This window comes from Penicillium angulare (genome assembly GCF_028827245.1).
Source record: "Penicillium angulare strain IBT 27051 chromosome Unknown utg000004l_segment0_segment0, whole genome shotgun sequence".
In the NCBI taxonomy this organism is placed as follows: domain Eukaryota; kingdom Fungi; phylum Ascomycota; class Eurotiomycetes; order Eurotiales; family Aspergillaceae; genus Penicillium; species Penicillium angulare.
Window position 1 is genome coordinate 5,769,983 of NW_026623163.1, and position 27,091 is coordinate 5,797,073.

General features: G+C 47.3%; 12 protein-coding genes across 12 annotated transcripts; 7 read left to right on the forward strand and 5 right to left on the reverse strand.

The window, feature by feature from the left end:
- Positions 1-383: 383 nt before the first annotated feature.
- Positions 384-2,169, reverse strand: N7478_006057 (uncharacterized protein; the record flags this gene model as incomplete). Its single annotated transcript, XM_056922271.1, has 5 exons — positions 384-970; positions 1,022-1,485; positions 1,538-1,604; positions 1,667-1,877; positions 1,930-2,169. 5 exons carry the CDS (start codon positions 2,167-2,169, stop codon positions 384-386), a joined length of 1,569 nt encoding a protein of 522 aa, XP_056780308.1.
- A 389-nt stretch (positions 2,170-2,558) lies between these two features.
- Positions 2,559-4,165, forward strand: N7478_006058 (FMN-dependent alpha-hydroxy acid dehydrogenase; the record flags this gene model as incomplete). The annotated part of the gene is made up of 4 exons (XM_056922272.1): positions 2,559-2,646; positions 2,707-3,470; positions 3,537-3,754; positions 3,823-4,165. The coding sequence occupies 4 exons, from the start codon at positions 2,559-2,561 to the stop codon at positions 4,163-4,165; spliced, it is 1,413 nt and encodes a 470-aa protein (XP_056780309.1).
- Positions 4,166-4,594: 429 nt separating this feature from the next.
- On the forward strand, positions 4,595-5,771 carry N7478_006059 (ketopantoate reductase family protein; the record flags this gene model as incomplete). Its single annotated transcript, XM_056922273.1, has 5 exons — positions 4,595-4,635; positions 4,696-4,789; positions 4,844-4,898; positions 4,951-5,150; positions 5,199-5,771. The coding sequence occupies 5 exons, from the start codon at positions 4,595-4,597 to the stop codon at positions 5,769-5,771; spliced, it is 963 nt and encodes a 320-aa protein (XP_056780310.1).
- Positions 5,772-6,491: 720 nt separating this feature from the next.
- On the reverse strand, positions 6,492-10,297 carry N7478_006060 (DUF3433 domain-containing protein; the record flags this gene model as incomplete). Its single annotated transcript, XM_056922274.1, has 2 exons — positions 6,492-10,132; positions 10,246-10,297. The coding sequence occupies 2 exons, from the start codon at positions 10,295-10,297 to the stop codon at positions 6,492-6,494; spliced, it is 3,693 nt and encodes a 1,230-aa protein (XP_056780311.1).
- An 814-nt stretch (positions 10,298-11,111) lies between these two features.
- On the reverse strand, positions 11,112-13,011 carry N7478_006061 (sugar porter family MFS transporter; the record flags this gene model as incomplete). The annotated part of the gene is made up of 4 exons (XM_056922275.1): positions 11,112-11,848; positions 11,982-12,367; positions 12,433-12,633; positions 12,710-13,011. The coding sequence occupies 4 exons, from the start codon at positions 13,009-13,011 to the stop codon at positions 11,112-11,114; spliced, it is 1,626 nt and encodes a 541-aa protein (XP_056780312.1).
- Positions 13,012-15,623: 2,612 nt separating this feature from the next.
- N7478_006062 (alcohol dehydrogenase family protein) lies at positions 15,624-17,063 on the forward strand (the record flags this gene model as incomplete). Its single annotated transcript, XM_056922276.1, has 5 exons — positions 15,624-15,901; positions 15,958-16,736; positions 16,792-16,843; positions 16,912-16,956; positions 17,006-17,063. 5 exons carry the CDS (start codon positions 15,624-15,626, stop codon positions 17,061-17,063), a joined length of 1,212 nt encoding a protein of 403 aa, XP_056780313.1.
- Positions 17,064-17,385: 322 nt separating this feature from the next.
- Positions 17,386-17,709, forward strand: N7478_006063 (uncharacterized protein; the record flags this gene model as incomplete). The annotated part of the gene is made up of 2 exons (XM_056922277.1): positions 17,386-17,514; positions 17,569-17,709. The coding sequence occupies 2 exons, from the start codon at positions 17,386-17,388 to the stop codon at positions 17,707-17,709; spliced, it is 270 nt and encodes an 89-aa protein (XP_056780314.1).
- Positions 17,710-18,834: 1,125 nt separating this feature from the next.
- N7478_006064 (uncharacterized protein) lies at positions 18,835-19,538 on the reverse strand (the record flags this gene model as incomplete). The annotated part of the gene is made up of 2 exons (XM_056922278.1): positions 18,835-19,275; positions 19,344-19,538. 2 exons carry the CDS (start codon positions 19,536-19,538, stop codon positions 18,835-18,837), a joined length of 636 nt encoding a protein of 211 aa, XP_056780315.1.
- A 625-nt stretch (positions 19,539-20,163) lies between these two features.
- Positions 20,164-20,907, forward strand: N7478_006065 (uncharacterized protein; the record flags this gene model as incomplete). Its single annotated transcript, XM_056922279.1, has 1 exon — positions 20,164-20,907. One exon carries the CDS (start codon positions 20,164-20,166, stop codon positions 20,905-20,907), a length of 744 nt encoding a protein of 247 aa, XP_056780316.1.
- A 1,128-nt stretch (positions 20,908-22,035) lies between these two features.
- fbp1 (fructose 1,6-bisphosphate 1-phosphatase) lies at positions 22,036-23,097 on the forward strand (the record flags this gene model as incomplete). Its single annotated transcript, XM_056922280.1, has 1 exon — positions 22,036-23,097. One exon carries the CDS (start codon positions 22,036-22,038, stop codon positions 23,095-23,097), a length of 1,062 nt encoding a protein of 353 aa, XP_056780317.1.
- A 336-nt stretch (positions 23,098-23,433) lies between these two features.
- Positions 23,434-24,238, reverse strand: N7478_006067 (uncharacterized protein; the record flags this gene model as incomplete). The annotated part of the gene is made up of 2 exons (XM_056922281.1): positions 23,434-23,800; positions 24,204-24,238. The coding sequence occupies 2 exons, from the start codon at positions 24,236-24,238 to the stop codon at positions 23,434-23,436; spliced, it is 402 nt and encodes a 133-aa protein (XP_056780318.1).
- Positions 24,239-24,580: 342 nt separating this feature from the next.
- On the forward strand, positions 24,581-26,477 carry N7478_006068 (DUF1479 domain-containing protein; the record flags this gene model as incomplete). Its single annotated transcript, XM_056922282.1, has 8 exons — positions 24,581-24,889; positions 24,942-25,139; positions 25,198-25,312; positions 25,386-25,543; positions 25,602-25,737; positions 25,798-26,043; positions 26,094-26,200; positions 26,262-26,477. 8 exons carry the CDS (start codon positions 24,581-24,583, stop codon positions 26,475-26,477), a joined length of 1,485 nt encoding a protein of 494 aa, XP_056780319.1.
- Between the last annotated feature and the right edge of the window lie 614 nt (positions 26,478-27,091).

Here is a 27,091-nt window from a genome sequence, read left to right on the forward strand (position 1 = left end):
TAAACTGTCTGTTGAGAAAGATTAGATTGAAAGCGTCAAGCTGATCCTGAGGGGAGCGGGGTATCATTTATGAAATCGCGACGCGCATTGAGACCCCCATGCTGTATCCCACGTTCTCCACGCCGGCAACACAGTCTCGGGTAAAGTCCGGGGTTGAAGCTCCCCCGCACCCCCACGCAAGTGTGGACGATTTAGATTATTGGTGGAAGAATTGCACAGCACCCGAGGTGTTTTGTGCTCTCTCTGCAGATCTCAGAGTCTTAGGCTTGTCTGCATAGTTGTCTCTCCCATTGTTGGCAATTACGAGCAATTAAAAAGAAGTACCTATCTAAACATGGCATGAATTCACCCATCTGTATATAATTGTTTCTAAATACTGGCTTTCAGTACAAATATCTGAAGTTAACATTCTCCTTGTCCGTAAGATCGCTGAATGCAGATCGATCAAGTTCCAGTTGTCTCGTATAGTCCGAATCGCCGCCTGGAACAACACCTTGCGCCTGGTCGCGCCGCCGATTTTCCCATGCAAGTGCAAATCCCAGTACCACGATTAGGGCAATTTCCACGAAATTTGCCACGATCATTGACCATATTCCAAGTGAATATCCGGGAGCCTGCTCAGACTTGTAGAAAAATGGGCCAGCAATATTTCCCGCACATACTCCGAGGAAAATCATTGCATTGGTGATCACTTTTTTAGTATGACCCGCAATATTACCAGTCAGAATAGAAAGAATGATCACAAATGAGGCATTGTAGGACCCTGTCAGGTAATAACAAATCAATCGGCCCACTTGGTTTGATTGTGGTACGTAGTGCAGGCCAAATGAACCGGCCAGGGTCGGGAGCACAAAGACAACAGCGACAATACATCGATTGTTTCGAGGCAGGCGATCATTGACAAAGACAGCGAGAAGGATCATAAAGGAGATAAACGCGCCATATGGAATTTGCATCAAAGAGGTGACCACTGTGATCTAGTTAGCTGTGGATCTTCTTCGAGTTAAGCATGGGCACGCACATGTTGAGAATCCAAACCCGTGTATGATGAGGGTACCGAAATTCGAAATACCACCATTGGGAATGTTGCCAGAGAAACCTAACAAGAAAAATATCCACACCTTCCAGTCCAGAACTGCTTCAAGAATTTGGTGGGGCTTGAGATTCTTGTTTTCAATACCTGTCTGATTATCGCGCAGTCGCTCCACTGCCAGTCTCTTTTCGCGATTTGACAATTGAGGAGCAGTGACCGGAGAGTCAGGTAGGAAGATGATCATCACAATGCCCCAAGTAGCACAGAGAGCGCCGATTATCAAAAATTCGTATTTCCATGACGGGAGAGCACCCTTAATTTGCCCAATCCCGTAGCCAAGGAGACCGCCTATAGCTATGCCGAAACCATTCGCAGTGTACCATAAACCAATCCGAATGGGCTGTTCTCTTCGGGTATACCACATACTCGTAATTAACATGAAAGCAGGATCACTGTTTGTGTAAGACAATATTCCCTGAAGAGGCCATGAGAATGAAGACGCACCTGCAAGCCTCAGCGGCACCTGATATGACGCGTAGTACGGCAAGCTGTGTAAAGTTCTTTGCGGCAGCTGTATTATACTCATTATTAGTCAAAGGATTAAAAATCCCATATACGAAATTGAGATTTTACCTTGAAGCATAAGGAAAAAGCCCCAGAGAAAGATGTTGACTCCCAAGTATTTTCCGATCGGGAATCTTTGCATTAGCAGGTTTGTTGGAAATGACCAGAACAGGAAGCCAAAATAAAAAATGCTCGAAAGCCATGAATATTCATTGCCGGAAAGGCCCAAATCAGTTTCAATACCGAAGATAGCAGCGTAAGAGAGCGTCGTTTTGTCAATCTGTTTTGTTAGCCCATATTTTCATGAGATTGAATTAAGGTCAATATCATACATAATAAAATGCGTAGCAAACAGACAAGAACGGTAAAATCATGAGGTCAATCTTCCACACGAGTTTTCGTTCCTCTTCAGGCTCGAATGTTTCATGCATATCGTCCAGGTTATCAAACAAGGCTAATGCTGTGTCGCCATTGTGAATCTTCCCTGTGTCGGTCGTCATTCCCGGTTCTTCGACATGAAAGCTTGAAGGCTTTGGAGGCGGTTCCGAGCCATCGAGATGAGATGCGGCCATGTCGATGATGTATAGGTGCACTAGCGATGGAAAGGTGGTGTGAATGTGGGTGATAAGTAGAAGGCATCCAACATCATCAAAAACGAAAGGTATTCTAAATTCAATATCAATCTCGAACAAGGGGGCTTACTTCCCCGCTCCCCGGATTCTCCGTTTTTGATGGATGGGTGGGTCAATGGTGTGTTGATCCTACCCATCCCAGTCCTTGGCTGATGCAGCAGGAAGCACGGTACCCCCACGCCTTGTCGGAAGTAGCCCGCCCCTAAAGAGCGGGGGCGACCGTGGTAGCTCTCAGAGCGTGGGGAAAATATAGCAGTACGGAAACGCGTCCCATACTGCTTTTGTCGTCGGAGAAGTTCAAGGAGTCCTCTGCAAGGCAAGTTATAACAATGACAATCAAGGGGGACGATATCAGGCAGCATAGCGACCGAAAGTCCTGCTGGGTCGTTATTCATGGCGGCGTCTACGATGTGACAGGTATGTATTATTTCAGAGAACAACGGGTTGTCATTTTCTTGAAGACTAACCTTGTTACAGACTTCTTGGATTCGCACCCAGGTGGTGCAAATGTGATTCTCCGCTGCGCTGGCAAGGACGCAACAGATGATTTTGAGTCGGTACACTCGACAGAACTTCTAACGGAGGCGCTTCCATCAAGCGCCCTTCAAGGTCATATTGACCCAGCCGAGTTGGATGCTCTCAGCAACGCGACAGAAACCCCAAGGGAGTCTATCCCTCAGTCAGACGATGGGGCACCTCCATCATTGAACACACTAATCAATCTTCATGATTTCGAAAAAGTCGCTCAACAGTTCCTACCTGCCAATGCGTGGGCGTACTACTCGTCAGCAGCCGATGACGAATTCAGTAAGAAAATGAATGCTTACGCATATCAGAAGATCGCGTTGCGTCCGCGTATTTTGCGCAGAATCCAAGCAGTGGATACGACAACATCCATTCTTGGGCACAAAGTATCTCTGCCAGTTTATATGTCTCCTGTTGGCATTGCAAAGTTTGCCCACCCAGATGGTGAATGCGCCTTGGCTGCAGCTGCGGGGAAGGAAGGGCTGGTGCAAGTTCTAGCGAACAGCGCTAGCTTCCCCATTGAGCGAGTAATGGAAGAACGCACATCGCCTAACCAACCGCTGTTTGCACAATTGTACGTCAACAAAGATATCAGCAAATCGGTTGATTTAGTAAAAAGGGCTGTTAAGGCCGGGGCTCAGTCAATCTGGATCACCGTTGACTCTCCGGTAGTTGGCAAGCGAGAGATGGATGAGCGAATGAATTTGAGCTTCACAGTAAGAAAAGCTCTGCTAATAACCCCTAAAATTGGATCGAATAGCCGACTTATCTATCTTCAATAGACACAGGATAGCGATGCAAAAGGCCAAGGCGTTGCCAAGGTTGCCGCCAGCTCAATTTCACCATTTATCGATTGGAGTATACTCTCTTGGATCCGAGATTTGACTGACCTCCCAATCGTGATTAAAGGCATTCAATGTGCTGAGGATGCTGTCATTGCTTACGAGCACGGGGTTCAAGGGATAGTTCTATCTAACCATGGAGGTCGTTCTCAAGACACGTAAGCTTTGGCCCGTTGAAGCCATATTTTAATTTCATTGACATGGCTGACCACCTATACGTGTATAGAGCACAATCGCCACTTCTGACTCTTCTGGAAATACGCAAGTTTGCTCCGGCTATATTAAATAGCAAAATGCAGATATTCATTGACGGTGGGATCCGTCGAGGAACAGATGTTCTCAAAGCTATCGCCCTCGGCGCAACCGCTGTTGGCCTCGGTCGACCATTTCTTTACAGTCTTTCAGCCGGGTATGGCGAGAACGGTGTACGGCGGATGTTGGAAATTTTACGGCATGAGATTGAGTCAAATATGATATTTCTTGGAGCTACCAGTCTTCAAGAACTGCGCCCAGAGATGATCAATGCTGCTCGGCTGGAGCGTGATATGATTGGATCAGTCAAGCTATAAGAGAAACCTCGTGAAAACATTGAAAATAAACGAGACCAATATTAATTTCTGTACTCCACCTGGTAAAATCAAGCTAGCAGTAGAGGTTTGAAGCCTCAAAAGTAGCGCCCAATCTCTTAGCCCGAGAGAAATAAGCTTGCTTTCAGTATTTCGGAGATCGCCTATGTCTAATCGTTATGCCTGTTCGCCTTCTCGTGGACATTGAAATGTTGTGCTAATGGTGCCCCCACATCCACGGACATTCACCGATCTCACTGTGCGGGGAAGCGGTCCACCCCCACATGGGTAAACTCGACCCCACGTCCGGTTGGGATTTACCCAGGTGAAAGTCTGCAAGCTTCCGTCAGGCACAGAGAAAAAAGATTCCCCAGTTAATAGACCTCCTTCATTCTAAGATCCACACCTTTCTTCTTCATCCCATACAGCACCATGTCGGAGCAAATTGACGTTCTTCTATACGGCCTAGGAGCGTAAGAACTCACTGTCTCCCACCAAACTTTCATGGATACCGATTGCTAACAACCTTCCAGCATTGGCTCCTTCTACGCGTTCATTCTGTCTCGCTCCGAAAATGTGCGACTGACGGTTGTTGCTCGATCTAACTATGATGCTGTTTCCACAAAAGTGATTATCACACCATCCGAAATTGATTGTCATCTGTCTAATCACGGCCATTAGGGGATTACGATTCAAAGTGAAAATCACGGAGATCATACATTTCGCCCGTATAAAGGTCAGTTTGGAGGCTTAATATGAAGAATTGACTTAAATAACCGTGACTACAGTTGTCAAAATCCCCGCGGAAGCACCACCAGCAGACTATATTGTGTGCGCCCATAAAGCAATCGACCAGGACAAAGCAGCGGCCGAATTAAGTCCAGTTGTGCAGCCGGGTCGGACCACTATTGTTATCATCCAGAATGGAGTGGGTAATGAAGAAACATATCTGAGACAATATCCCGAAAACTCAATTATCTCATGTGTGGTAAGTAGGCTATATGGGAAATATTTGCAACAAAGCTGACCATCAAAGACCTGGGTCGGTGCCAGTCAGCCCACTCCCGGACTAATCAAGCACACCAAATCCGAAGATGCGCAAATCGGCCTTTTCTTCAACCCTAAAGTGAACGCCGGCACCGAGCAAGAACGCCTCAAGAGATTTGCCGACCTCCTTGAGTACGGCAAGACCCGATTCCAAGTTTTGGAGGATATACAGCGACAAAGATGGGAAAAGGTTGTATGGAACGTTGCCTGGAACTCTATCACTGCTCTTACACTGATCGACACCCAAACTTGGCTGCACTCTTCAGAGAACGCCGAGCCCTTCACTCGTCAGTTAATGAGGGAGGTTATTCAAATTGCTCGTGGCTGTGGGGTCATGTTGAATGATAGCCTGGTGGATGAGCTTATGGACAAAATCAACGCTATGCCTGGCATTGGAAGTAGCATGCAAACTGATTGCAAGAACGGACGTCCTATGGAGATTGATGTTATTCTTGGTTTCCCTGTGCAAAAATCACGGGAGCTAGGTATCTCGGCTCCATATCTTGAAACACTTCATGTACTTTTACGCGCGGTGGATGGCCGAATCCGAGCAGCCTTGTAGAGGTGATTGTGTTGTTCTATATGGATAAGAGGGGAATCGTGCAATAATTACTTTCAATTATTCTAGTCAGTACCTAATGACCTGCATCAATTGGCTGTTCATTTTCACTTTAGAATATTCGAGTTGTATCCACTGCGCGATGGTAGCACGTGGTCTTTACTATACTAGCCTTTCGCAGCTGGGAGTCTCCAGGGCTTCTTCTGTCACCGAATATTTGCCATCATCCCTTTTGCGTCATTTGTCCCCTTGCACTCGCAAATATTGACCCAGAGAAAAAAGATGTATTAGAAATTGGAAGAGGAGCCAATCCTCTTGTTTGGATTTGAGTTGCTCTTTCTTTCCCGTATGAAACAAGTTCATGTGAATGGAAGTTTTGGCCAAAGCTGGTTGGCTCATTAAATATCAAGTCTTATTCCATGTTTATGTCCAAAAATGCTTAAATGAGGTATATGTAACAGGAGCTCAGTAAATAGCTCAATGCAAGCTCCACAACAATAAACCCCGTTGCGCCATCTTTTGCAATCCGGCCGAGGTTCTGACAGGACCATATCAAAGCTAGAGCCCGCTAGCCTTGTAGACTGATCTATGCTCTACAGACGCCGAGATTCCCCAATACATACAGGTATCATTAATGCCACGCGAGGTTAAAGGGGGAAAATAAAAACAAATAAAAGAAGAAAAGATCATTATCGTGAGGCGTTGAGGTAGATTCGTTGATGCTTAGGCTTCAGGTGTGTGGCCAGGCATCTCTTGTAGTTGGATAGATGTAGACTTTGCATGGTCATCGGATTCAACGGCTTTCTGGTCCGGTTCTTCATCCACAGCAAATCGCCAGCGACCGTCTGGACTCAGAAACATTCGAAAGGCATAGCGTTTCCCCAACTCACCGAGATTATTACGTCGTTGAACGTTAGTCCAAGTATGAGTGCCCTGGAAATCGCCCAGCATTCGACTATGGGCAATCCATGGTACAACAGCACCGATTGAACGCGGCATTCTTGGGCCTCGGAATCGGCCTCGGCGTGTGCCAAAGACAAGCAAAATGATGAGAGTGTCGAAGCCAATGATCATCAAAGCGATCGCCAGGGAGGGAATAGATGGCATCATGTACCAAGTGCTTTGGATGACAATCGGATTGGTGGCTTGAGATTCGTGCCCCGCAGGGTCGAGGTAAAGATGACGCCAAATGGAGAAATATGTACTGTAAACCCATTGATACACATGCCGAGTCAAGTCAATGAGGCGCACAGCTTCCAGAGAGTCGAAGTCCGGATCTTCGCGCTGGTAAAGACGAGCAACAAGAAAGCCGGCCCAATCGTATGAAGAGATGTTATACGTTCCGTTTATGGCAGTTGTGTTTCCCACATAGCTATCAGGAATAGCAGCAAAAACTTTATTGAACTGGCCCAAGCTAACGGTCGCGTTCTCATACATGGAGCCTTCGGTGATAGACGTGTGATTAAGAGGCGTATGTTTCTTGATCTGGCCCCTTTCGTCAAATGTGGTTGAGTAGTTTTGTAAGGCTACCCGAGGCTCGCAGTGGACGGCAATTGTGTTAGAATCGGTGATCGGGCTATCAGCAAGATAATCCCAGCGCCCAACCACTAAGACCGTGGATGTCTGGCAGACAGTGGTGCCATTCATATCATCAGGCGAAAGGAAATGAATAGACAGTGCAATACCCTCGTCCTTACTCTGGGATGGCATGGCCGCCGAACATTCGATTGACGAGTTCTCAAACGTAGTATACCGCCAATAGTCCTGTCCGGAGGACTCGTTGCGAAAGAGACCTTCCTCGGGGGTTAATGCTTTACATTCCATGTCAGCACCAATGCCCAGAATATCTGCTCCGTACATCGCGTCCGATTTATGACCATGAACATGCACGGGCACAAATGACCGATTAGAGCTCGTCCAGGGAAGCATGGGAACACCACTCATAATGCTAGTTTGTATTAGATCGTACTCAGTGAACTCGGCCGCAAAGTCGCTTCGCTGGAAAACAGACTGGCTATAGTTCATGGTTAGATCAGTTGTTGGGAGAGAAGATGTTTTCAACTCCTGAGTGAACAAGCCGCCAGCAACAACGGTTAACACCATATTAACCACGCATGCCAAGGAGACTAGACCAAGCAAAATATGCTTATCACGAACACATTTGAACAATATCGCAGCGGGGCTTTGCGATGCGTAGTTGAGTGTTAGAGAATCACGAGCCGAAGCCATTCCTCTTTGAAGGTGAACCCAAGGCTCCAGGACACTAAGGTTTCGATGAATCGATGTGCACAGGGATCCAACGGAGGACGCCACAACGGAAGGAAGAAAAGAAAGGACGACTTGTAAAGAGCTCGAGCCAGATTGTGTTAAATGGCGTAGCCGACCGTCGCGTTGAAGAGAGGAAACCACAAGGCCCATCATTATAATAACTCCTGCTAGTAAAAGAAATTCAACGAGGAAAAAAGGGACGACTAGAAAATGAGGCATTGGGTCGACCCGGGTTCGTGTATCCGCTTCAAGCTGTACCGGCGACCCATCTTCAGCCAATATCTCCAGTCGGTCACCGGATGGACCGGGACGCCAATAACAGCGGGCTTTTCGGAACAAACGATTGAGTTGACGAGTAGAAAACTGATGAAAATCGGTGTTGGGGTCGGCTAAAATGTTTAAAGGGTGGAAAACATCGGCGGCAATACTGCACATAGCTCCAATGGAGCCAGGGTCACTTTTAAGAAATGTCTCGCGAAACCTGTATAAGAAAAGCAGATAAAATGCAGTGACGGCAGCGACAGCTAGGATGAACTCTGAAGTGAATGCGGCAAAAGTAACGATTGCAATGGCGACTCGGTTGGAGGAACTGGTTGCAGAGATGATGGTGGGATTATGGTCAGGGTCGAAAAGACGCCCAAGAGTGAGAATAAATGTTTGCTTCACGTCACGGCGAATGCGAGACTGGAATTCAAATTTTGTCATGACCGTAGCGCTGTCCAAGACAATAAGAGGTTCGAGGTCACCTAATTCTTCGCTAATAACGGGTAATTCGGTGACTATGCGGGCTCCAGTGGTTTGATTTTCGCGAATAAATAGCATATCGCTAGTGTACGGAGAGTGAGTCGACAACAGGGCTTGGAAGTGGATGATGTTGAACTCTTTTGCAGTCACTGAGCGGGTCGTGGCCGGGTGTATTTGAACCGAAGTAATGGAGCTGTTGGAATGCATCGTAACCTTCGCTTGGGCTTTATAATAGTTGATGTCACAGGCAAAGGCATCGGGAGAAGCTGCATAGTGCAGATCGGAGGAATTGGTGTTGGTGGCGTTGACAGCTATCATCATACCATAGATATCGTAGGGATCACATCCGGTAGTTGTGAAGGCGTGTGTCCGGTTCGGATACTCGGACGCTGCGGATTGAGCAATGACCGGTTCCCAGTAGCGAATCTGGAGGTAGTCAGTCTCTGGAAAGAAGATGTTATCGTATTGGAAGTTCAATCGACAGGAAGATGAGCTGTTAACATCATCCTGAATATCGACACCCGTCGCGTTCCATGAGATGGTAGGATAGCCAGAGCTAGATGTGGCCTTGTTGATATTGACTGATGTAAGGGAATCCTCCACAGGAACATCAATGCACACCAGGTCAGTCCAGTATATTATCTGGTCCATTGTCCACAATGCGTCTTTCTCGATAGTCTCGTCGGGGATCTCGACCGGCGGGATCGCATAATCTGTAGATCGCGTGCGTTGAACTTTTTCACTTGATGATATGGCCGAATCCAAAGTGCTGTTACTTTGTGTTGACATCCAGCTGGCTTGACTGTCGAGATCAACTAATGTGGGCCAACTCTTCACTTCCGCGTGGTGGATCACATCGACTCCACGAAGTTCAAAGAGCGTACTTGATAAGGCAGGCAATATCATCCGAATTGAAAGTGTGACCATAGAAACCCAAAGAACTACCCAATGGCGACGACGCGCGGCATTTATCGGAGTCAGGATCGTTTGTCCAAAGTTGTAATTGATAAAAAGCACATTGGCTGCGGCACCAGCCGGTTGTGAGAGTTGGAAATAGGGTTCGAGTCGGAGTACATCGAAGTCGGCCACGGTCCAGACCATGAGCAGTAGGAGCGAGATGATGATGGGCAAATAATTGTATAAGAAGGATTGCAGTGAGGTGACATCGTCGGTATCGTTGAAGAAAACGAGGCCGCCTTTTCGATTGCTATACTGCCGGAGACCCTCCAAAGTCAGGAACATGGCACATGTCAAGCATACAAGTCCAGCCAGGAATGGTGGACGTAACGCAAAGGGTCTCCAGCCCTTTTGGCGGCCGTTGGGACCTCGCGGATGGAATGGCGCAATGAACGCTGGGAAAATGTCAGCATGGCCGCGGGGGAGTCGGTTCTTGTGAATGGTGCGCTACAAAGGGAAGAAGTCGCATATAGAGATAATGAGATCTGTGCGATCGAGATTGACTTACCCTTCCATGGTGACCAGAACCGCCGAGGCGTCGTGCCACCGTCAACGGACATGCTGGACTAAAGCCCAGGAAGGCAGAGTGCGAAGGGGATCGCAGAGCATTGCCAAAGATGCTCCAAACGGACTATAGTCGACAAAGCCAGAAGGTCAAGGTTGGTCGAGAAGTGGTCGGGGACATGACGCACTAAGATAAGGTACGGAAGTGAGGAGTTCGGAAGATGCGCGAAGGGGAGACATTGGAATTTAGTTGGACGCGTGTGCGCCCCACCTCAAAACCACTTGTAGTGGGTTCTGACATGTACGCTTAGACAGTTGCGATTTAGTTAGCAAACCTTATATAACTATGGTGATTATCATCAGTTATATCGTGATTTAAAAACTTTGGGCTATATGCATAGTGTCATTCATGTTCTGTGAGGACGTTTAACGTGCCAAAAACGTGGGATTTGGAGAAACATGACGGAAAGTCCGACCTGATCCAGTTCCTGGCAAAAACAAGGTTCCAATCCAGGCGGGAAGACTCTTGGCATTTCCAAAAAAGTGACGTGTGAGTGGATATATGAGGTTTTCATTGCTTGAAGACCACCTGGAAGTCCACAGCGATAAACTACGTGATGCATACTATACGATACATAACAGAGACGGAGAGAAGTTGAAGTTGAATTTTTTCAAGTCCCAACTTGAATAATAGACATTTCAACGTACACATATTTGAAAAATCCATGCCCCATTTGGTTAACATTAACAGATTATGGCAAGTCTCCTATACAGATGCAGAATGTGCACATATATTCATCCTCGACAAAAATCTGCCCAATGCAATCTATGAAGCCTGCATATCCCTCAAATTGAGCAGAAATATCGTGCTTACTGGGTGGCCTCAGCCTGCACAACCTCGGCGCGAGCCTCAGCTGCTTTCGCGTTCTCCACATCGCCATGCTCCATGGCAATTGTGCTGCGAGTGTGGACCCGGGTCTTCCAAGCGGGAGTTCCCAAGTATTTGATACCGTTGGGGTCTTCAAACATGGCTTCCGTCTCTTCCAAAGTCTTACCCGCTGTCTCGGGGAAGATGAAGTAGACGTGGATGAACATGGCCGCGTTGAATACTCCGAACAAAATATACGTTTTCCAGGTGATGTTGGCAAAGGCCGATGGAGTAAACAGACCAAGAGCTGTGTTGAAAGCCCAATTGCCTGATGTGGCCATGGAGACTCCCTTACTACGCAGACGCAATGGGAACAGCTCGGGTGGGTATGTCCATGAAACTGGACCCCATGTGGGAGCATATGAGGCAACAAACAAATATGTGCAGGCAATAAGACCCTTTGAGGCTGCGCCAGTCACGGACATTGACAGCTCGGGCGTCGTACGTTGATCCACCGGGATAATTGTTGCGTTGTTACCTAGAATACCGGCGTTCGCGAACATGAACACGCACATAAAGAACGCACCCACCAGCATAGTTGGACGACGACCCCAGCGATCTTGCCAGAAAAGAGCAGGTAGGGTCATAACGACGTTGATGATGTACTCAACAGACGAGGAAAGCAAGGCTGCGTTTCCTGTGTACCCAGCCATGCCAAACACATAACTGATATAATACACTAAAAGGGGGGTGCAAATTAGCCCACACTCAACGTTGAATATACCACTACTAGCATTTCTTGGCCATAGGCAAGGCACACGAAATACTAGGGGTGCAAACAAGAGTCCGCAGGGTGTTCTAGGATTACTCACTCATCACGTTCATTCCCGTCAGCTGAGACCAAATTTGGGTGAAAAGCCCAATCAAGGTTCGATTGAGCATTTTAGGGTGGAATAAATCAAAGTAGGTGACATTTCCGAAGGTTCGCTCTAGCTCACACATATCCCGGATATCTTGCAATTCAATTGCGACGAATGGGTGGTCGCGGTCACCCTTCCCATGAACAAGCGCAAGTACCTCGTGTGCTTCTTCCCAACGATCCATACGAGCCAGCCAACGCGGAGATTCGGGCAACAACATCATGGCAAAGAACAGAGCAACAGCCGGGATCATTTGCAGACCCCAGGGGATTCGCCAAGCCGCCGCGCTATAGTCAGAAGAGGTTTTGCCTCCAACAAAGGAGCAGCCATATGAGATACTGTCTCGCATTAGAACACCAGAGTCGACAGCAAAAGTTCCAAGACGGGCCTAATTTTGACTTACTAGTACATGATCAGAATACCCCAGGTAATAGCCCACTGCTGCAAACCGACAAATCGACCACGCTTCGAAGGAGGCGATAATTCGGAAATGTAGACAGGAACCTGCGCTGACTCGATTCCGACGGCCAACCCGTTAATGACACGACCTACACAAAGCATGGCTATATTTTGGGCAGCACAAATCAAAGTAGAGCCAATAATCCTAGGTTATGAGAGCATGTTAACATAGATCATTTTCGAAGGCAAATCATGGCGAAGATAGCCTTGGAAATACTCACCAGATAAGACAACCCAACATGATGGAATATTTACGTCCAAGACGATCAGAGATAAAACCAGAGATCAAGGCACCCAGCCAGGAGCCAGCGGCCATAGAAGCAGTGACACCACCCTGTCGCAACGAAGACAGACCACTACAATCGTCGGCGTCATTAAATGGCGGGCCCTGAGGCCCCTCATTGAAATAACAAAGGTAGGAATTCTCAGACAGCTGAGCAGACATCGACGAGATGTCAAAGCCAAAGAGACCGCCGCCGACGACGGCGACGGAAGCAATCACATAGATGTTCCCGACAACCATGATCAACCTGGAGGAAATAGAACCACCTAAACAAGAGATTTCCTGACTTCCAGCCAGGGGGGCTGTGGGGACGATCTTATAATAAAATACCCATCTCTGTCACAGGACGCAGGATTCGAGGGTACCACTGTTTCGAGGAACGGTTGCACTGGCCATTATTAACTTGAACTTAAATTGAAGGGTTAACTGTTCAATTACCTGTAAGTGAGCTCCACTCGCGCTCGCTTGACCACACATATCTTGTTCTAGTCTACAAAAATACGACCTAGCAAAGTGGAGGGAGGGGCCAGGAGCTCCGAAATGGCCAATCCACGACTCGAAATCCGGTGCAACTGACACTGGGCTCTCCCCATGGGGGAAAAGCTCGGAAGTATTGTGGATCTTTGTTGGGATTGGAAAGAACTTGTACATTATTTTTCCACGGGTCGCCATTCTGATTGATTGACACATCCCAATGATATTTTTCTTTTGTTATTCATATCCATGTCAGCATGCACCCCGTACCCCGTACCCACCCACCGTCCCTGTTTCCCCGCGTCAGGGGCCAAATGGTTTCCCATCTGGAGATCCATTGCATCTACTCTTCTTCCTACGCAACGACAGGTGATTATTTAGGGCATTTTCCGTCCAAGCAAGCAAACTTTCATAACTCTTGTTTCATGACGATCAAGCAACGCAATGAAAAGCTTGGTTTACGGCTGTGGCGTCGGCGCTCACCTTCGCTTTGGCTTGGCCGAGATTAGATATCCCGCTTTACCTCCCTATTTTACGTAGGTGGCCTAAGCCCATCGCACCATTCATTAGCTGTTTGTTGGTTTTCATTGATCATCTGCTCTTGGCACCACTCAAGCACTTTCAGGCAATATACCCCTTCTCTAGTGGCCCCCGCAACATCCAATCCGAGTTCTTGGTGGCGTCTCGGGTGTCACCTGGAAAGGAGCGATCGACATGGCTTCGGCCTTGAATTCTGGTTACAGTTCGGCGATGGGATGTAAACCCGAACCCGGCTGCCGGATAATACATTATACATGACGACGGGGGCCTGAACGCGACTTTCCAGCGAGCTTCCGATTTACCCGTGTTGTTGTTTGTGTTGGAGGACAAAGGCAGCATACGTATCGAAGACTCAGATGGCCTCGGTGTCCCATGGGGATGAACTCGCTGACATGGGGTTTTGCGGAGAGACCCACATCCCCAGGAAAACATGATCACTCATGATCACTTTCTGTCTGCCAGTATTGGTCGGAGCGCGCGGCCGAATGTCATTCATTGCTTGCATTCCATGGAGCATGTACGATTCATCTGAGAATATCACTGGCTCGATTCAAGGAAAGACTTACGCACGCAATGCGGGGTGCGCAATCGTTTTATTGGCCATTTAGGACGTGGGCACGCGTACCCGGGCCAAACATCTCGGCCCTAGCATCCCACGCAATGGGACCAAATGTCTGTGTGGTAAGACCGGTGCGTGTACTCGATCATAAGAGCCCGGAATTTGCTAATTTGACTTCGGTGCATAGTACTTTATACATTTAGTGTTGTTAATAATATGACAGGAATTCAAGTTTGCATTAGTTACGACGGGTTCTCTCTCGAAATCTAGTATGCTCCAAATTTTGCCGAAGCGCTAGGGCGGAAATGCAATAAATTAATTCTCTAATTCAGCCTTGCAACTACTATGTATTCAATTGGGGGCCAAGTTTCGATAGACATGGGTAGCCTGGGTCAAGCAGCCCGCTGGAACCTCAATGGTGTATCCACCCAAACGAAGTATGTGTGAAAGGTGTACATACGGGGAATCTTTAGTACATAACACGGATCGTTTACTTGATTCCTTCCTCTTTTCGCCTCAAACTTGGCACTCTATTTCTCCATTGGCTCAAGTGGGAGTATACGTCATTCTTCTTTTCTCCCCTCTGGCTCACATAAGATATACTATTCGCATTGTCATAACCGAATGTTCGAGTTTGAATCCTTTATAATTCCGAACATTTCAAAATATACGTGGGGCATTTGTACCCAACTTGAATGTAGCCCGACACTTTACAACAGCGACAGCATCCATCGCGAGAACTTCAAGTTGAATAGTAATGAACGGCAGCCCTGGAAGTCGAAAGTAATTTACAACGACCAGGATTGCCAATGGTGAGTTGAAAGTCATTAAAATCGTAAAAGATAACCTTTTACAAATGGCTTCATAGAGCAATCTTCTAGGAAGTCTTTTTTTTTCAAATTTCGTCAGACCCCTCGGTGCTAAATGTTGCCAAGAATGCGAGAAGGAGAATATTTAATATCCAACGCCAATTCTTTATCAAATCCGGAGTATTCAAGGCAACTAGTATCTTTAAGGGAACATTTGAAGTTGAAGTGTTCTCTGCCCAGCTGAACACCAGCAGTGGGCCTTGGCATTCCAGACAGAAGAACCAGAATATAGGGAGAGGACCTTGGAAGAAAAATATTTACTACTATACGAGAATGGATTCTGGTTAATTACATAATGCCGTCGAAGACCCGAGAAACATACTCTTTTTGTTTTTGATCATCTCTCTATCGGTGTTCCTCGGCCTTCTTCACGACAACAATGTTATACGGCAGTATCACCGATCTCCCGCATGGGACTGAGAAGTACAGCCGAGGCAAACCACCACGCCTCGACCCCTCAAGTAGACCATTGCAAACAATACATTATCCCCGCACTTTTAACACGAAACATCACCAGGAAACGCGACACCAACTTTGATGAATTTGCTTATCTTATTGAATCCTTCAATATGCAGTCTGTTATTTTCAAAGGTCCTTTACATGTAGCCCTTGAGGAACGCCCACGTCCCCAGATTCAAGATGCGACAGACGTGATCCTGAAAGTCAGGTACACGGCCTTATGCGGCAGGTAGGTTATTTGTATGATCTCACCAACTACATAATAATGGACTCACATTTTTAAAGTGAACTTCATGTTTTTCGAGGCCACCAACCCTCAAAGAGTGGGTTCATTATGGGTCATGAATTCACAGGCGAGGTCGTGGAGACAGGTGACCAAGTGAAGACTTTTAAGAAAGGAGAGAAGGTGGTGTCACCATTTACTGTCAGCTGTGGAGACTGTTACTATTGCGCGCGAGGCTTCTCTTCTCGCTGTGCGCGAGGTCAACTATACGGATCAGTGATCTTGGATGGTGGTCAGGCAGAGTATGTCCGTGTGCCTCTAGCGGATTCTACTTTATTTCATGCCCCCGCGGCCATCGATGAGAAGAAGTTGGTTTTGATGGCAGATATCTTCCCAACTGGGTATTTTGCAGCTTCGAACGGGTTTAAGTCACTGAACCCGACAGATGTTCAGGACAGTACGGTCCTCTTGTTCGGATGTGGGCCCGTGGGTATTTGTGCTTTAGTGAGCGCGCTCGAGCACCGACCTAAGAAGTTGATTGCAATCGATAGCGTACCGGCTCGTCTCGAACTTGCAAGAAGTTTGGGCGCAGAGCCTTGGAACTTCCAAGAAGATGAGTCGGGGCTTCGGGAGAGGGTCAAGGAACTGACTGATGGCCGTGGCGCCGACATTGTCATTGAAGTTGTGGGACACAGCAGCGCGTTACGCATGGGATTTGAAATGTTGCGCCCATGGGGTGTTTTATCCAGTGTGGGAGTACACAACGGCGAGATTCCATGGACTGGCAATGAGGCCTATGGAAAGAATCTGCGTATCCAGATGGGACGCTGCCCTGTGCGAAGTGAGTATATTTATGTGACCTTTCTTTAGGCTTATGCGGGCGACTAATTTTGCAGGCATCTTCCCTGAAGCTATGGATCTTCTGGCTAAGAAGCAAGATGTGCTTGAGTGAGTATTCGATCTCGTTCAACGGTGGCTTCCTACTATCTTGTGTTATCTCAGCTAACAGCAGACAGCTTTATGGCCGAAGATATACGACCACTTTCTCAAGCCGTTCAGGCGTAAGTTCTCATTCCTTATCATTTGAATAAATTCACTGACATATAGTAGATATGACGATTTCAACAATATGCGCTGCCAGAAAGTCATCTTTGAGGCAGATAAATGATAAAATGTGGGGGTTTGAGTACTGCAGGCTATGAAGTGAAATTTAGTAGTTCCATCTCGGTAGTCTTCAAGTTTTATTGACATACTTGAATAGTATTTTCACTTGTTTTCATAAAGTTGAAGACCAACTGGCACATGTTATGGCTTCTGTTGAGCCGCTAGACTTCCCCGCAGAGTATTCCCCTTAGGCCTCGCTCCCGCTCCTGGCTCAGTTGAAATTGAACCCTGATATTCTTCGAACCTTCAAAGAAAATATTGTCACCCCGAACGACTTCTCATTATATTCTCACATATCTCGCATTCTGCGCCTAACAGTATTCAATATGACGATGTGGAAAATTTATGCCTGGGCTCTAGCGACCGTGGGATTTTCTTCAGCGGAGAACAGGATCGTCTCTCTCTTCATCCCCGACGCCGATCCCCAGCCTCTAGCTGTCTCAATTGTCGGAGAAGTGTGTTTGTGCTGAATCATAGTGGGTTATTAAAGGGACTCACATGGTATATAGGGCGCTGGTACCACAACATACAGCATCAACTGTCCGCCTGGTACCGATGGCTCCGACTGTGGGATGGGAGCGGGCCTGTGGCTCACCGCAGGAGCGACGACAACGGACTATAGGTTGAGCGATTATGGACAGCAAGTGTAAGAGTTCCCTATTTGCATTTATCCGAATTTTCGACCAAGAGACTGCACTGAACAATCCATCTCACTAACTTGCCCTCACGAGTAGACCTTATAGCATTGTCTGCTCCTTTGGCGGAACCACAACTGCGGTCTGCACGGAAATATTAGCTTCGTTTGGTGGGAGCAAGCCTTACATAACCGAATCAGTCACTTTTGCTCAAAGCGAGATCCAACACTTGCCTGTGACGATCACTGCTGGCCCTGGAAGTGTGTCCTCTAGATCAACCACGACTAATACAACTGATGTGACCAGCACGAGTGATGCGTCGAGCGAAACTAGCAAAACTAGCAAAAGCCCAAGTACTAAAAATACCGAATCCTCGGTGCCAACAAAATATTCTGTAGCCGGAGCCTCTCAAACGAGTGTGCGGGGGTTCCTCAGATAACCAGAAACGCCTATTTTGCTTTTGGGGGCGCTGCTGCTGTGTTGGCTGCAAGTACCTGGTGAAAAAGCCCGTCTCTGCTAATATGGATACATTTGAGTTATTTTCTCATGTCACTCAGCCTATGCTTCCAGCACAAGGATATCCCACGCACAATAATATGCAGCTTGCATTCTGTAGAATCGAGTCGCAATTAATTGAACAATAATTTCCCCGACATCGCTATCTCACGCCTAATATCAAGAAGAATCGGATAAATATGATGAGTTCTAGATCTCATGATCAGATTCTGTATCGAGGGTGGCGTATGAAAGGATCGGAGAACTCCCGATAATCATACGATCTATGCAGCGAGCTCCCCACCCGCGCCTGGGGCGAAACGGGGATTTATAGCAACTTCCATGCGCTATGCATGCATCACGACCCAATTTCTCATATATTCCAAATCTAGACCAAGAGGATTACAGGGATCCTGCATCGCATACGTTGTGGTAGTATATTCGGTATACCATCACGGAACCGCAGCAGGGATTAACACCTGTACAATCCCAGACTATACATGCAATTGAAACAAGTTTTTCAGATCAGAAAGAGGGGAAATATGGACATTGACATGACTGCATCGTTCTATCTTGCGACTTTTTTCTTCTGATCCGCAATTACTATCACAAAAAGTGCCATACTACGCAAAATGCCCCGGACCATTACGACTCTGCTGCTGTTCGCTTGAGACGAATCTCCAAACCCTCAGCGCCAGCCGGGAGATCTGCCCCGTCATCATTGCCATCAAAGTACAGCCGCCAGATTCCGCGCCCCTGTACCATTCCCAATTCAGCCTTGGCTTCATCCTCTGCCTCATCCTCCGGAAGACGCACCGCCAACCAGCCTTCCCACCCCTCCATTGTGACGTACTGCTCATCTGTCGTGCAGTCAAAGGGTCCACATACATGTCCCTCAGAATCCGGACGGCCGCCCCAGCGCATTTCATGCGTCTTCGCGTCTCTAAATACCCAGCGTAGCGTGGGCGCTTTCTCTCCACTGATAGTGACGATACCAGACATGTTATCGGGGGTGAAATCGGGATGTTTGTAGAAACCACCGTTGAATGGGACCATCGTTGGTGTTGGATTCTTGGTGATGTAAAGCTAGAGAGGGCATCAAACCCATAGTTAGCCATTGCAATGTATGAAGATCATGTCTCACGGAGACTGACTTTGCCATCCAGACCCACTTGGACCCGTCCATTGTGAACTTGTTGGCGCATTTTCGGTGTCCCCTGTGTAAGGGCACATATGGCTACTAAATGTCCACGTTGTTTTCGTGCTTCGTTGCTCCGGGCCTCTTCTTGATCTCGACTCCCCTGGGTTGCTTGATTCAAACCAATCATTGTTGGAAGCATGGCTCCCATCATGATTATTCCGAATACCATTGCGAATTTACGATCGGGGCTTCATGTACATCGACGCAGAGTCGATAGTAATGGACGTCTTGTGTAGGCAAAAAGGCGGGGACTGTACAGCTAAGACATACAGATGGGACGGCCTTTAGTTACATCGGACGAGAGGATGTATGGATGCTGGGGTCTGAATAGATGAGTGGAGACAATTTGATCTGAGATTTGATGACAGGCTTGATAACAGCCTTGACCCCGATGAATCATATGATCGAATCTGCAGCTAAGTCAGGGTGCTTCCGACAAGCAGGGGTTGGACGGTGAAAGTTCCGAAAAGATACATATCGCAGGGTTTTCACAGATGGGCGAGCGAGAGGTTGAAAAAGACCCATCAAGTCGAATCAATCGCTCCTTTTTTCATTCTCTCAGACCATCATCATCTAACTCTTTCTGCATATACTTCCAACCCGCCCTTCCGAGTCTTTAATTCGCCAATATCTCCCTGTACCTTACAAAATGTCTGAACCTGTCAGCAGGTATTTCTTCCCTCTTCCATTTATACTTTTCCCCGGTCCTTCATCAAAGCCACTCTGAACTAGTACTTGGGAGATTCCCTTGTACGCCATCTTCCCTTATATTCATGTTCAAAACCAAGTCCCAGCGGATCAAAGAGAAGCAGAAGCAGAAGCAACGACCATATTCAATCCCATCTGGAGTGGGCTACAGTAGCACACAAAACTCGTCTTCGTCAACCTTGCCAGTTCAGTATCCAACATCTCCGGATAAGTCGATGAACTCATCGTCATCCCTGCCCATGGGGTCCAAGAACGACGACAGCGTTCCACTGCAGCCTGTTGTGACGGGTTCATCAGAGACTACACCTCCTACTCCTGCCCAGCCAGCTCGAGCCAGTCTTCCCAATTCCAAGTCTGTGGCTAAATCGGCAACCGTCACTGATGCCCCTCCTGATCCCCCAGGCCCCATCTCCGCTCAACCCGCGGTCGTTGCTTCTACGCCTTCTCAATCGGGCTCTGCTGTCCCTATCAGATCCAAGCCTGCACCTATTGACCCGGCAAAGAAGGGTGATACCGGGCCTAATGCTAACCTTTCTTCTCTCGTTGATAGCATTCCCTCTGAGGCTCGCCCCGTCGGTGGCCGCCGCGGTAAATCTGACGACGAGATGAACGGTGCTACTCGAGGCGGCGAACTGGTTGCCGGTAATACCGGCGGTATCACCACTGCCGGTATGCAGCTCCCGGGCAAGCTTCTGAATGAGGACGAGAAGAGTGCCTTGAAAATCAAAGTTCACCTCAATCTTCATGCCAAAGTCCGTCTGGACTTGGATGCACAGATTTACGGAGATGTGGTGATTGGCCTGATGTAAATATTGAGCATCATGAAATTTTGAAAGGAAGCTTTTGGAAGGAAGGTCGTCTCCCGAACACCAATTGTGCTATTTTCTATCTGTGTCTAGTCGTTGTGACAATTTACTGAATGTGCTTCTCGTGTTTAAGAATGTACATACATGCCGAGGCTGCGAGCCAACTGAGTTACCAGGAGAATAACTGCGTTCAAATGTTTGAAGCTTCAAATGAAAATCGGGAGACATTGGTTTCCGGTTCCTTTCCCGATATCATGATAAATACAACTGGTTGTTTTAGGACTAGATCTCGGTAGTATGCGGGGAAGGTTTGCCGAGTTTAAGCTCTTAAAATTACATCCGACCAAATTTTTTATTTTCCCCGCTATCGGGACGTGTCTACAGAGCCCTGGAGTATAGCATCGATGTGCCATTCGGGGGCAGCCATGCCCGCGCGAGGTTATATTAGTACGTAAAAGGTATAGTTAACTAGTTAGAGAGGGACTTTATGGGCACCTGGGCACTAAGGCTAGTCCGGAGAGTCTAGAACACCATTTTTTTTAGAAATGACAAAACAAAAATAGTTAAAAATGTAGATCCCAATAGACGGATCAAGAATAGAGACGATAATCATCTCAATAGTGACTAGTTTACTAAGAAAGGGTCTTTTCGGTGAGAAGAGTTCTCAAGGTCACAGGGACATTCCTGGTCACAAGATCATGAAGCGCAAGAAACGGATATGATTTGCGGGCAATCTCGGTCCCACACAGGGGAAAACCGGAGCTCGGTCGGGAATGACGAAAACACTGAAACTCGGGATTGTCAATGCCAGTTTCCCCCGCGGCAACTTGGTTCAATCGACTACTTAGACCGGTTTGTACCCCAGCTGTTGATGGTTCTTGACGTTATAATTTTCCCGCTCCACTTTCTCTCTTCTGCCTTGATGATTCCTTGCCACCAATAAACCAAGAGACTTATAAAACAAAAAGTTCAACCGCAACCTTCTTCCTCCTCAATTGATTCCTACTCCTCATCTACCCCTCCCCCAGGTGCCAACTATCCGACCCACCCCGCCATTCTATACGCCCAATCTCTCAATCACTCCCAATTCCTTAGACCCAAAAAAGAGCTATCCCCCAAAATAATTTCACAATGGCAAACACCGGAAACGCACCTCCTGTCGGCCAGGAGAACATTAACACCGATATCGTCACTCTCTCCCGCTTCTTGACGGAGGAGCAGACCAAGCACCCCGAAGCTTCAGGAGACTTCACCCTTCTGTGCCATGCCTTGCAATTTTCCTTCAAGTCCATCGCCTACTACATCCGTCGCGCCTCCCTAATTAATCTTACGGGTCTTGCCGGTTCGTCCAACACAACAGGTGACGACCAAAAGAAGCTCGACGTCATCGGAAATGACATCTTCATATCTGCCATGAAGGGCTCAGGAAAGTGCCGCATTCTAGTCTCAGAGGAAGAGGAGGATGTTATCAAATTTGATGAACACCCCGATGCCCGCTACGCAGTCGTCTGTGACCCCATCGACGGTTCCTCCAACCTGGATGCCGGTGTCTCGGTTGGTACCATCTTCGGTATCTTCCAATTGCCCGACGAGCTCCTCGGCGCAAACAAGACCGTCGGACCTGAAGCTCTCCTTCACCCCGGAACTAGCCTTGTCGCCTCCGGCTTCACCATGTACGGTGCCTCTGCTCAATTGGTCATCACCATGCGTGGTGGCGGTGTGAACGGCTTCACCCTCGAAAACTCCCTGGGCGAGTTCATCCTTACCCACCCCAACATGATCCTTCCTGCCAAGCGCTCCATCTACTCTGTCAACGAGGGTAACTCCAAGTACTGGGATGAGTGGTGCAACCAGTACTTCCACTCTCTTAAGTACCCTGCCGAGGGCGAGAAGCCTTACAGTGCTCGTTATATCGGTTCCATGGTTGCTGATGCTTATCGTACTCTGCTGTACGGTGGTATCTTCGCTTATCCCGCGGACTCCAAGAGCCCCAAGGGTAAGCTCCGTATTCTGTACGAGTGCGCGCCTATGGCTATGTTGTTCGAGAATGCGGGTGGTCTGGCTGTGAACTCTCGTATGGAGCGATTAATGGAGGTTGTCCCTGAGCATATCCACGATAAGAGTGGTGTGTTCCTTGGCTCTAAGGATGAGGTGCAGAAGGTCATTGATATGTACAACAAGTACAACAAATAAGCGGTGAAATCTTTTTAAACAATTTTTGAAATCTTAAACTTTTAATTCTTGGACATAATTTGAATTCTTTATTGGCCTAGATTCGAGTTCATCACGGTGTAGCGTTGCTTAGAGGTAGTTCTAGATGTGGCTGTATGACCTTTCGGTAGCTATGTACTCCACCTGAACAGAAAGACCATGGTGAATTCTGTCCAAGCTGGAGGATATCGGTTTTGGTCTCTGGTCACGCTCATTGAAGAGGTTCAGCTGCCGGAGATGCCTTCCAAATGGCAACATACATCCATGAAGTATGGCGAATCAAAATCGCATATACTCGTCGGGTCTAAGAGGGAAGGATTAATGGCGATTATTATCAGAGTCAGCTAACGAAGAGCGTTTGGAGGATTTGAGCGGAAGATTGTAGTCAAGGTCTTCAGAGTCCGACTCAAGAAGGTCAAGGACGTTCTCGGTTTTTGATGCTTTCGAAAACGCTTTAGCGGTTCCAGGGTAGGTCTCTGCGTCAATCGAACGGTAGGTAACAGGAGGTTTGACGAGCTTGCTATTCCTTATGCGGTCTTTCCAGGGCCCATTTGAGCGACTCTCATCCAGAGTGATGTGGGGTTGATTCAACGAGGTTGTCGTCGGAGGCTCTTCGCGATTTTTGTTGATAGGTTTTGAGCTGGTGGAGCTTGAGCGATGACGTATTGGGAGATCGCGTTCAGTGCTATTTGTCATTGCGGGTGGAATAATATTCTTACTTGCAGTCTTTCGAGATTATGGTGTGATAGATCTCGAACTGCTGCAACACTTGAAGAATTAGTTAGGATGCTTCTCACTGGATGTCTTACCTATGTCGCAAATACGCGGTTAGAGCCGAAGACGCGTGTTAGATCACGTGGTAACAAAGGCCTATCGACTATGTATGGTTAGTTAGTAACTATAACGGTCAAAATAACTTAATTGGTAAAAGTCTGGTTTCTAGCTGTACTTATACATAGGAGATTACTAATAAACGCAGAGATAAGTCCTAGTAGTTTGAAATGCTCCCAGCGTACTAGCTGTTAGCTGTTTACCTCTCACCGGTCGTCCTAGGACTGACAAGATAGGGTCTCAGTCGGGAGGATCACCAAAATAGGATATCTATCCGACCAATCCCCAACATTGCCAACCTTCCCCCTCACGGAACTAGACCAGGGTGAATCGCGTTAGGATGCTCGGGACAAAGGAAAGTGTAAACTACAATTCAAAACGGTACCCTTGCCAAATTAGGCCGATGTACCGCTCTTCCCCAGCGATTATGGAACTAGATCCTGGCGTTGAGACGATCCGATGATTGGACAGTCAATAACTACCAAATCTGGGGGCTCCGCCAAATCTCCACGAAGTTGAATATATAAAGCCCTGCTGGAAGTATGGCTTTGAAGAAACACAACCAAAAGTATCTCTGTCTGCCATCTGTGGAACTTCTTCTACACAATACTACAGAGTGGGCCTGACTTGTATAATGAACAGACTTGCTTCACCTAAATGCCTTCGATGCCCGACCTTCCAGGCAGCTAAATGTGCAGGAACGACCAAACGACTATTGAAGACAGAAACAACACCGCTTACTCGGAAAGACAAGCAAGAGGGTGATATTTCCTCTGTGTTTTCAACTTTCTCGGGTAGAAAGAGCGCACCCTTGCCAGACCGGTTCCGAGAGTTGAAGAAAAATTTGACTGTTGGGTTCGAAGAGGAAATTCAAAATTCATGGGATGAGCTTGTGGAGACTCTGAAGGTGCGGACTGAAGAGGTTGCTACCAAGCGAGAGTCGGTATGTTTCAGTTGAGTTTACCAATCGAAGATGGCAAATCTAATGGAGACAGATTATTCCTCAATTAGACTTTGACGATATTCAACTTGGAAATGTATCGATTGCTGATGTCAATGCAATTCGACGGACTGGTGTTGCTGTCATCAGAGGAGTTGTGCCAAAAAAGAATGCCGAGGCTCTTCTCACTGATCTTCGACAATATTTGAAGGCGCATACCTTTAAAGGCTTCCCAGCTGAGGCGAAAGAAAAGGTATTTGACCTACATTCAGTTTTATGTAGACGTTCCCTCTCCATTAACTTCCACTCAGGTCATTTATGAATCGTATTGGAGCCCTTCTCAGGTGAAAGCACGGTCGCACCCCAACATGCTTGCTACACAATCTTGGATGAATCAACTATATTCCGCTGCACCGAACCAGAAGAGTGAGTAACGGCCGAGGCATATAGTATTGTCTTAAGATTTTACATCACTATCAAGAGAACTTACATGACATAGTCGATCTTTCGGTCCCCTTGACCTACTGTGACCGCGTCCAAATCCGCCCACCCGGCGATAAACATTTCGGACTTCCTCCTCACGTTGATGGCGGAGGCGTTGAGCGATGGGAGGATCAATCTTACAACCATGTCTACCGCAAGATCTTCCAAGGAAAGGTACGATTGAAAATTCTGCGGTGTGGATTTCAACGCGGACAACTAACACAATACGCAGTGGGAAGAATACAACCCATGGGATCTGACTGGCCGTCTGGATGCAAACATGAATATGTATGAAGCCCCGGGGGGCTGTTCCGTTTTCCGAGCATTCCAAAGCTGGCTCGGTTTATCTCGTCATGGGCCCCGGCAAGGTAAACAAAGTTGATATGGATTGCAAATAAAATCAAATGCTAATGATTTCGTTCAATAAGGTACCCTCGTCGTGCATCCTATTCTGCAGCCAACTACTGCCTATTGGATGCTTCGACCTTTCTTCAAACCTACTCGCAAGGATTCTCTCGATGGATGGAAGTTCTCTCTTGACGACGAAGAGGGAAAACTGTATCTGCACGGTGCAAATCCAGGAACAGCACAAGAACATACACCCGACCTTCATCCTCACTTGAGGCTCCAGGAGACTATGATTCCGTACCCTACAGTCGAGCCAGGTGACACAGGTAAGAGTGATTTTCATTTGATAAATGAGCAAAGGCTAACAGTGAACCAGTGTTTTGGAGTGCTGATACTATTCACGGCACCGAGACTATCAACACGGGAGACAACGATGCATGTGTATTCTACATTCCATCGGTTCCTTTGACCCCGAATAATGCTGTAAGTCATTCTGCAAGTTCTAAGGAGTATCTTCTTTGTTGGACAAACTGACCGTAAATAGCAATACGTCGCCCAGCAACGTAATGCCTTCTTGAAGGGGGTTCCTCCTCCCGACTTCCCTGGTGGCTTGGGTGAGACGGAACATTTTGACAGAGCTACTGTTAACGATATTCAATCTGAAGCTGGAAGAATGGCCATGGGACTGAGCCCCGTCAATCTGAATGGCAAGAAAAGCAGGCTCGAGAAGGAGATCAACAACATTTTAGGGCATGAATAGTGACTGTATCTGAAGTTGGGTTTTTGTCAAATAATAGTTTTATCTTACATTTTTACAAACAAATTAACTGCGAATTTGAATATCTCCCGCAACATAGTGAACAAAGCCCATTAGTTAGAATTTCTTAGCATCGGAAAAACTTCCCACTCAAAATAGAACAATGTATATGCTTGAGTACGAGAAATAGAATGACGAGTATAGACGGGTGTAGTTGGGCAAGGCTGTAGACAAAGATACATGCATTACTACAGACCAACTTAGCACTATCCAGCTGCAAATCTAACAATTTCACGGTATGATAAAAAAAAAAATAGAGCTACCATCTTCCGCGCCATGATAACTTGCTGAATCGCAATTCTCTGATAAACAGGCTTCTCAATTCAAGGCCTCGAATGTCGAGCTTACCGCGAACAATTCAATTAAGGCGAATGTTGTCAATTGCTTAGATACCGGTTTCTCCATGCAGATCGCTGGAACCTGGCGATGTCTCGGCAGACTAGACTAGACTATGCAGAGCCAATCAGGCAGTCGGAGTCCTCCTAGTCCAGTGCATATACCCTTGCAACTTCATCCAAAAAATTCTAAATGATGCCGATACCCGAGCAGAACTTCCT